Source organism: Bufo gargarizans, chromosome 11 (assembly GCF_014858855.1).
Source record: "Bufo gargarizans isolate SCDJY-AF-19 chromosome 11, ASM1485885v1, whole genome shotgun sequence".
In the NCBI taxonomy this organism is placed as follows: Eukaryota; Metazoa; Chordata; class Amphibia; order Anura; family Bufonidae; genus Bufo; species Bufo gargarizans.
The window spans coordinates 26,285,114-26,294,182 of NC_058090.1; the positions used below are offsets into that span (position 1 = coordinate 26,285,114).

Genomic DNA, 9,069 nt, shown 5'->3' on the forward strand with positions numbered 1-9,069 from the left:
TGCTCGGGATCGGAGGGGGTCCCAGCGGTCGGACCACCACAGTTTGTTATACCCTATCCTGTGCATAAGGGATAACTTCCACATTCCCTTTAATTAACCCTGCGTAGTCAGTCCTTGGTTGTGACCTCTCTGCTCATCTCTCAGTGTAAACTCCTGGAGGAGCGGCTGGAGCAGGGCATGGTCTTCACCGAGTACGAGAAGACCCTGAAGAAACGGCTGCCGGACACAGAGTGCACCACGGCGCGCCTTCCGGAGAACGCAGAGCGCAACCGCTTCCAGGACGTGCTGCCGTACGATGACACCCGCGTGGAACTAGTGCCAACAAAAGAGAACAACACCGGCTACATCAATGCTTCTCACATAAAGGTAACACCCCTGCCCCAATTTAGAGGGATCTCGAGTCACCAGTGTTTTGTCCAGTCGCCAGTGATGGTGAACGTGTGCTGCCGTTTTCACAGGTGACGGTCGGCGGCGTGGAGTGGGATTACATCGCCACGCAGGGTCCTATGCAGAACACTTGCCAAGACTTCTGGCAGATGGTGTGGGAACAGGGAGTGGCCATCATCGCCATGGTAACGCTGGAAGAGGTGGGTCCCGTGTGGCACCGGTGTCATCAATCTAATATGCCAGTTATCACCAAAGTTATCTGGAGGAGCAACTGTTAGAAACTGCAGCTATTTACTAGTATAAGAGCCCATGTGTTATATATGTCCTTCAATAACAACTGTATTATACTTCAGAGCTGAAATCTCACAGCATTCCCTGCTTGTACAATGTTTGCCGAGAGCTTCCTCTAATGAATTGTATTCTGGGAAGTGTTCTCTTCATACCAGGCTCTGTACAGTTATATGTGTAATTTATGTGCATAGTGACTGCTCTAGCAGAATAGCGAGTGCAGCTCTGAAGTATAATACAGGATGTAACTCGGGATAAGTAATGTATGTACACAGTGACTGCACCAGCAGAATAGTGAGTGCAGCTCCGGAGTATAATACAGGATGTAACTCAGGATCAGTACAGGATCAGTAATGTATGTACACAGTGACTGCACCAGCAGAATAGTGAGTGCAGCTCTGGAGTATAATACAGGATGTAACTCGGGATCAGTACAGGATAAGTAATGTATGTACACAGTGACTCCACCAGCAGAATAGTGAGTGCAGCTCTGGAGTATAATACAGGATGTAACTCAGGATCAGTACAGGATAAGTAATGTAATGTATGTACACAGTGACTGCACCAGCAGAATAGTGAGTGCAGCTCTGGAGTATAATACAGGGTGTAACTCAGGATCAGTACAGGATAAGTAATGTATGTACACAGTGACTGCACCAGCAGAATAGTGAGTGCAGCTCTGGAGTATAATACAGGAGGTAACTCAGGATCAGTACAGGATAAGTAATGTATGTACACAGTGACTGCACCAGCAGAATATCGAGTGCAGCTCTGGAGAGGTCCCAAACCATGGTAGCCCTTACGGATGTATGTTCAGACCCTCTCAATATCTTGAGACGGTGATTGTTCTTTTGAAGGGTGTAATTAATTGTGGAGGGAGGGGAGTTCTCTCCAGGTCCCCCCATAGTGTGGGTGATACTAACCAGAGCTGGGGTCTTGCTTCTTTACCAGTGCCCCCCAGCAGCAGGACATAATCATTGGGTGCATAATAACTCCTCTCTTCCAGGAGGGCGGCCGAGAGAAGAGTTACCGCTACTGGCCACGACTGGGCTCGAGACATAACACGGTGACCTATGGCAGGTTCAAGATCACCACACGATTCCGCACAGACTCCGGCTGCTATGCCACCACAGGCCTCAAGATAAAACACCTTCTGACCGGTCAGGAGAGGACAGTGTGGCACCTGCAGTACACGGACTGGCCAGAACATGGACACCCCGAAGATCTCAAGGGTTTCCTCTGTAAGTTCTGTTACACTCGTGTGGACCTAGTCTTAGAGGTATTATGGCGTTATGTGTCCGTATTTTGTATGTGTGAGCTGGCCTGACCATGGGTTTAACTCCCATAGATCCCTATGATGCTGTGGGTTTGAATCCGTACACCTGCGGCCCTGGCCGGTTCACAGATCTGTCTGTCTGTTTTTTCTATACTTATGTTGCTTTCAAGACCTGATGTAAGCCAAGATATGTACAAGTAAAGGACCGCAAAACTCAACTCTTAACCCCTGCCAGACCTCCACTGTAAGTCCGGTCTTTAAAAATGGTGGTTGCTCATGAGCGAGGCAGATGCCATAGCTGCCAGGTTTCTGGGCTAATGTCTGCGATCGGAGAGATCGCTCATCACAGACATTTACTCCCTCAAATCCCATGGACAAATGTGACCATCAGCATGCAAACCCAGAAGCTCTGCTTTTTCAGGCCTGGGATAGCTCTTCCATGCAGTGATTGGGTGGAGTCATTCATTCCCTGTGAAAGGCCTGCAGATGGCCAGGCCTTTCACAGGTATATTCAATGTAGGCCTGCAGGTGGCAATACTGCATTGGAATACCGTATACCAAATTTTCTGTTTAGCAATGTACTGAATCCCTTTGCTAAATAGAATGGCAGTCTGACGATTGCTTGTTGTTCTATGTAAATAGAAATATAAAATCTCCCCCTTTTTCATGGATTAAAAATAATCAAAAAATAAAAATTATAAACCTCCCCAAAATATTAAAGCTTTCAAAGTCATACACAGGCCTAAATCGTATCAATAAAAACTACAGATCGTCCCACAAAAAGTGAGCCGTAGACATGACTATTAAAAAAAAAAAAGTTATGGGGTCAGAATATGGCCATGTAAAGAAAATATTTTTCCAAATTTTTTATTTTTTCAGTATCAAACACAAGAAAAACTATATAAATGTGGTATTGCTGTAATTGTAATGACCTGGAGAATGAAGGTCAGTTTTAATGCATAGGGAATGCTGTAAAAACAAAACCCATAAAACTGTGGTGGAATATTTTTTTCCACCACACTTGGAAAAAAAAAAATTCAGCTTCTCGTTACATTGTATGCAACAGTAAATGGTGCCTTTAGAAAGTGCAACTTGACCCACAAAAAAAAGGCCCTCATACAGCGATGTGAACAGAAAATTAGAAAAAAGTTAGTCTCTGGGAAGGCAGAGAGTAATATGGAAAATCGCAAGGTTCTGAAAGGGTTAAGCACATTTGAAATCTGCATAAAAACATTCATACTGATCTTGCTGTAGGTGTAGTCTTATACTCCAGTCACACCCAGAGCTGCATTTACAATGCTGCTGGTGTTCCCTCTTTTTGGAATGCCGGAGAGGTGCAGACAAACCAGAAACAGCAGAATTTGTTTGCTTTAGATGTGACTAGAGGATTTTCCTACCTGCTCGTGTTGTTTCACTGAGTTGTTCTTTAACAGCCTACCTAGAAGAGATCCAGTCAGTCCGCCGGCACACAAACAGCACAAGTGACCCCAACAGTTCGAACCCCCCTGTGCTCGTTCACTGCAGCGCGGGCGTTGGCCGGACAGGGGTGGTCATTCTGTCAGAGATCATGATCGCTTGCCTGGAACACAATGAGGTGAGGACTTGATTGATCCCTGAATTATATAACATCATTAAAGGGGTGTTATGCAAATGAAGCCTGTGACCCGTCAGTCTGTCACTGCTTTCAACACATCTGCTTGCTGTCAGGGAACACTGTGTGTACATTCAGCGTTTGAATTGCTAGTATTGTATCCAGTCTGATACATTGTAGCGACCTCACAACATAAGCGATTTGTGCTACTTGCCTCCCAGTGGATACTGTTGTAACAAACCCTCAGCTGTGAAACATCAGGATGGGTTTGTAGCCTCTAGATGTAAACAAGAGTCTTCCCATTCACCGGACAGCAAGCAGAGGTGTTGAAAAAGGACAAGAAAGCGAAATACAAATTTTATTAGCAAGTTCTGGTATTTTTCTGGAAAATCTCATTTAAAAGGGTTATGAATAGGGGATAGGTATCTGCACTGGGACCCCCACACTGATCACATGGAGGGGCAGTCATGCATGTCCGCGCCCGCTCCATTCAGCTCTGTGGGACCGCCGAAGAGAAGTAGAGTACATGGCTAATAGAGGTGAATGGAGCGGCAGCGCACGGGTATGACCGCCACTCCATGACAGCCCCGGCTCATTGCTCCTTTCCTCTCTCTCTAGATGCTGGACATCCCTCTAGTTCTGGACATGCTGCGGCACCAGCGGATGATGGTGGTGCAGACGATCGCTCAGTACACATTCGTATACAAAGTCCTGATCCAGTTCCTGAAGAACTCTCGCCTAATCTGACCCTTCAGGGAATCGGGGTGCGACTGGAGACTTGGCCACTGTCCCGTTACAGTAGATAAGTCGCTGGGCGATCTACTACTGGCCGGCCGTGGCCTCTCGCGACTGCAGTGAACCACTGATGTTTAAGGAGCTCAGTGAGGGTCTCCATCACACACTAGTGCCGAAACGAAAAACCATTCAAGTGCCAGGAAGAGCTTCAACCACTCGGGGGCGCTCTAGCCTGGACTCCGCACATGCAGCAGTATTACTCTCTACAACGCTGATTTTACTGGTTGAAATCAAACCTGACGTTTGTGATGTTTAAAGCACTTTTTTTTATTATTTTATTTATGAAGTTGCTTATTGACCCCCCCCCACCTTTTCCTTCAGTTTCTTAACCTATTGCCCACAATTAGGTCTACGCTACCCGGTCAGCGCAGGGATTGAGATTGCCTACGGATCAGTTGGCTTCCTGCTGTAGGAGACTGTGCAGGGGTGATCTCAATAATGGGGCTGCACTGCCAGGCAGCAGAGTCCTCCCTATTCCCTTTGGGGCTTGTGTGATGTATGCAGGCGCTTTCCGTTTTTACATACAGGAAGCGGCTGCAGTTTTTGCGCCTACCTTTGGATTTTAGAACCAGATAAGTGGATGAAATGCGTGAGCCTCGCTTTTTTTTTTTTTTTTTTTTTTTTTTTTTTTTTTTGTACAGGTGCCCTTGAAGTGATTTGTATATTTTTAGGCTACTTTTTATGGAGAGAACTGACATTTGTTTTATATTGTGATATTTCTTCTTCTTTTGTTATTTTGTAATGGCAATTTTCAGTAGGTTTGATGACCCAAAACATGTTGATCTCATTGAAAAGGGGGACCCTGAAATGTTGTGGTATGGTGGATGTGATTGAGGTGTTAGAGATGTCGAAAATAAAAGCTGCATGGTAAGAGGTGGAGAAGGGAATGGATCAGCTTGTAATGTGAGTAGAGTAAAGCTACGTCTTAAACATTTCATCGGTTACATGTAATGTTTTGCTGTTTTTGACCCAAGTAGTTTCTTATCCTCCAAATCCTGCCAAAGCTGCATTCAAAATGTTGCCTACAGCTACAGACAGTATATCCCAAAAATGTAAGCCAAAAAATCTTCAAACTATATATTATAGCAAAAATACTTTATTTACCCACAAAGGTCATGTGACGTTTCGGCTCTATACAGGAGCATATATATATATATATATATATATATTTTTCTCTCAACACCATGCAATATGTAATCCGCACATGCCTATGGCAAAAGTGTGTGTGTGTGTGTATATATAATATCTATTAAAAATTGCCAGACCGCATGAAGTATAAATATAATTTATTGACATAATTCATGACTGACAATTCATAAACACAAGTGCAGGGGAAAGAAAGGCGCCATCCACATTGGAGACACCTATTAGATATATAAACAATAATAAAGTGCATAAAAATATTAAATACATACAGAACCAAGAGTCTATTTACCCATTATGTGTCTCCTCTGGGATGGCGCCAGCCCCGACGTGCGTTTTGGCGAACCTTCGTCTGGGGGTCAGGGGCTACACAGACAGTAGTCCACAACCAAGGTCTGACAGTGTAACTGGCCTGGGAGCTGCTGCACTGCACTCTGGTAACAGGTAAGCAAAATTGTGAATGCAGCTCTGGTTGTGACTGGAGTAGAAGACGTACCATAACTCGGGTTAAGAATTTGTAAAACTAGACATTTGACGAGTGTAAACTGGGGAGATTTCTCCATAATGAAATCATCCATGTCAAGTTCAGTGCATTAAGGGATGAATATTGTATATAGTGTGAATTGTATCCGGATATGAAGGAGTAGGGGCTGCCAGCAGTGGCGCTGTGTGTGTGTGACAGATGATGGAACATGTAGGTTATTTTAAGGCAGGCATGCTCAACCTGCGGCCCTCCAGCTGTTGCAAAACTACAACTCCCAGCATGCCCGAACAGCCTATAGCAGGGCATTGTGGGAGTTGTAGTTTTACAACAGCTGGAGGGCCGCAGGTTGAGCATGCCTGTTTTAAGGCAATGGGGGAGCATAGCATAGATCAGGCAAGCAAGTCTTACTAGAGTCAGTAAACGTAACAGCCAGAATCGGCTGGAAACCATCAACAAGTAGGCTGTTTTCTTATTTTAAGACATACACCTTTGTTCACCTTCCGTAGCTGTCAGCCAAATGCTGTTTTTCCCATCTTCAATGGACACATGTATGCAGGGCTTGGCTGAGCATGCATGTGTTTTTAATGGCAGGAGGGGAATAAACCATTGTCGGGCATGCTGAAGTCTACAATGCCCAGTCCTTCTTATGACGGACATTATCTGTCAGGGGAGAGTTGGCACACCCCCAGTACATTTGAGCTACTTGGCTAGTCCCATCAAAAAAAGTCAGATTAAGCCGCCTTTGCTAATTTTTTTGCGGCTTCACTTCAGTGCGGCCTCAAAAGATTCAGACTGCACTCGGAGTGCTGCCCGCATCCGTGGCCCCGCAAAGAAATAAAACATGTCCTACTGCAGACAAGAATAGGCATTTCTATCATGAGCTGCCCGTTCCCGTCCGCAAATTGCGGAACGCACACGGCTGTCATCTGTGTTTTGCAGATCCGCAAACATGGCGTGGTCGTGTGCATGAGCCCTAACAGTGATGCTCTGCAGTCATCAAAGGGGTTGTCCCATTAGAACAGCTTAGGGTACTTTCACACTTGCTTTTTTCTTTTCCGGCATAGAGTTCCGTCCTAGGGGCTCTATACCGGAAAAGAACTGATCAGTTTTATCCCCATGCATTCTGATTGGAGAGCGATCCGTTCAGGATGCAGCAGTTCAGTCATTTTGACTGATCAGGACGGAGATAATTCTGCAGCATGCTACGGTTTTATCTCCGGCCCAAAAAAAACTGAAGACTTGCCTGAATGCCGGATCCGGCATTTTTTTCCATAGGAATGTATTAGTGCCGGATCCGTTTTTTGGGATGACACCGGAAAGACGGATCCGGTATTGCAATATATTTTTCTGACTGATCAGGATCCTGATCAGTCTTGCAAATGCCATCAGTTGGCATACGTTTTGCCGGCGACGGGACTGCTTGCCGGATCACTCTGCCGCAAGTGTGAAAGTAGCCTTAGCCCCTGTCCTTTAAATAGGGAACAAGTGTTTGATTGGAAGGGGTCCAACAGCTGGGGCCACCACTGATCATTAGAGCGGGAGCATGTTTCCCACCCCCACCTCGTGAGTTCCATTCAATTCTATGGGACTGCTGGAAATGAGTACAAGCGTTCTGGTACCTCCGCAGCCCCATAGAGATGAATGAGGCAGCAGTGCACATGTGTGTTCGCTGCTCTATTCAAATAGGGCAACACAGGCCCCATTCATGAGTAATCAGCAGGGATCCGACCGAAGAGGTCCCAGATAGACACTTAAGGGATAAGGTGTTGTAACAGGACAACCCCTTTAACACGTTCCATACCCAGTCATATTAAGGGTAGATATACACATGGCAGACTTGGTTCAGAAAGTTTTTGCAAAGAATTTCATAAACTTCTTGAATTCATGTGTTGATTGGCTGTTACCAGAGGTAATGTCCCAATCACATTCACATTCTTCACCCTTGTGCCCTCAAACTACTAAATGGATCCATCACCATCAGGTTGTTCATGGTTTCCAAGTCCCCCTGATTCTGGATGTGACGTTCACTGACCGCTGGTACGGCTTGGAGCCATTATTATGAGGGTTTATAATGTGCATTAAAGTCTATGGTTCTGTTTGAAACCAAATTAAGAGAAGAAAAACCTATTGTCAGCCTATGCTGGGAGTTCTATTCCTACAGAGTTAGACATAGACCTGTGAAGTGAGGGTTGGTTTGCTGTACACAGCACCAGTGCTGAACAGTGACCGCTATGGTCAGCGATCCTACCCAAGTCTAATCGGTGCCTTGCAACATTTTAAAACATTTGGCATAAAAAAACTAATATTTATACACACAATGTATCTACCTGAGGATGACTCCAGGGCAAATTTAGAATTTTAGGGGAGCATTTTCTGCACCCCTTGACCTGTTCTAGTATAATATTGGAAGGCATCGACATTTCTAATGACTACAGAACAGGTCGGGCACAGCTGACCCCTCTCCCCTGCCCCAGGGCTGTAGAGGGGTCCGTGTATGATATTGTACAATCAGCGTGGCTCGGTGTACAGATTGTGTGGTAATTCCTGTTTAACCAAATATGTAATATTTTACGCAAAAATGAATATAGTATATTTTTGCCATGGAAATAAAATATTTGGGGCGGTTACCGGAGTCTTGCAGTCTTTGTTCTTGTGCAGCACAAGATGGGCGCCATTACCCCAAACAGAAGACAGTGTTAGAGTTGGGGTACATTCCCACGACAGTGTGTATTTTGTGGTCTGTTAAACACTGACATCTGTGTGACAGACTTTTTTTTTTTTTTTGTGGACTTGCCTTATATTGGTCCACATTTGCGTCCAAGAATAGGACACATCCGTGTGCTTTCTGCATCCGTATGGGCTACAGGCCACAAATCCAGACCACAGACCCGCTGAACTCAATGGGTCAATAAAAAATAAATAAAAAAAATGCAACATGGATGTCACACGGACTCATCCGTATCTTGCGGATCTGTGTTTTGCAGACCGCAAAATACATTCGGCTGTGTGCACCCCGCTTCAGCTGCTTTTTACACAATCTGTCTGCCAAAACCAGAAGTGAATGCTACAGACATAAGGTATAATGGAAAGATTTGCTCCTGTTCT

General features: G+C 45.2%; 1 protein-coding gene across 2 annotated transcripts in view; it reads left to right on the plus strand.

Annotated features, from left to right (window-relative positions):
* Positions 1-5,411, plus strand: part of PTPN21 (protein tyrosine phosphatase non-receptor type 21) — a 39,269-nt gene extending 33,858 nt beyond the window's left edge. For both annotated transcript variants that reach the window (XM_044271747.1, XM_044271748.1), the window contains 5 exons: positions 145-366; positions 459-587; positions 1,682-1,916; positions 3,385-3,545; positions 4,161-5,411. In XM_044271747.1, the coding sequence (XP_044127682.1) occupies positions 145-366; positions 459-587; positions 1,682-1,916; positions 3,385-3,545; positions 4,161-4,289 (876 nt within the window). In that variant the 3' untranslated portion in view covers positions 4,290-5,411. The remainder of the gene's footprint in view (positions 1-144; positions 367-458; positions 588-1,681; positions 1,917-3,384; positions 3,546-4,160) is intronic.
* The last annotated feature ends 3,658 nt before the right edge of the window (positions 5,412-9,069 follow it).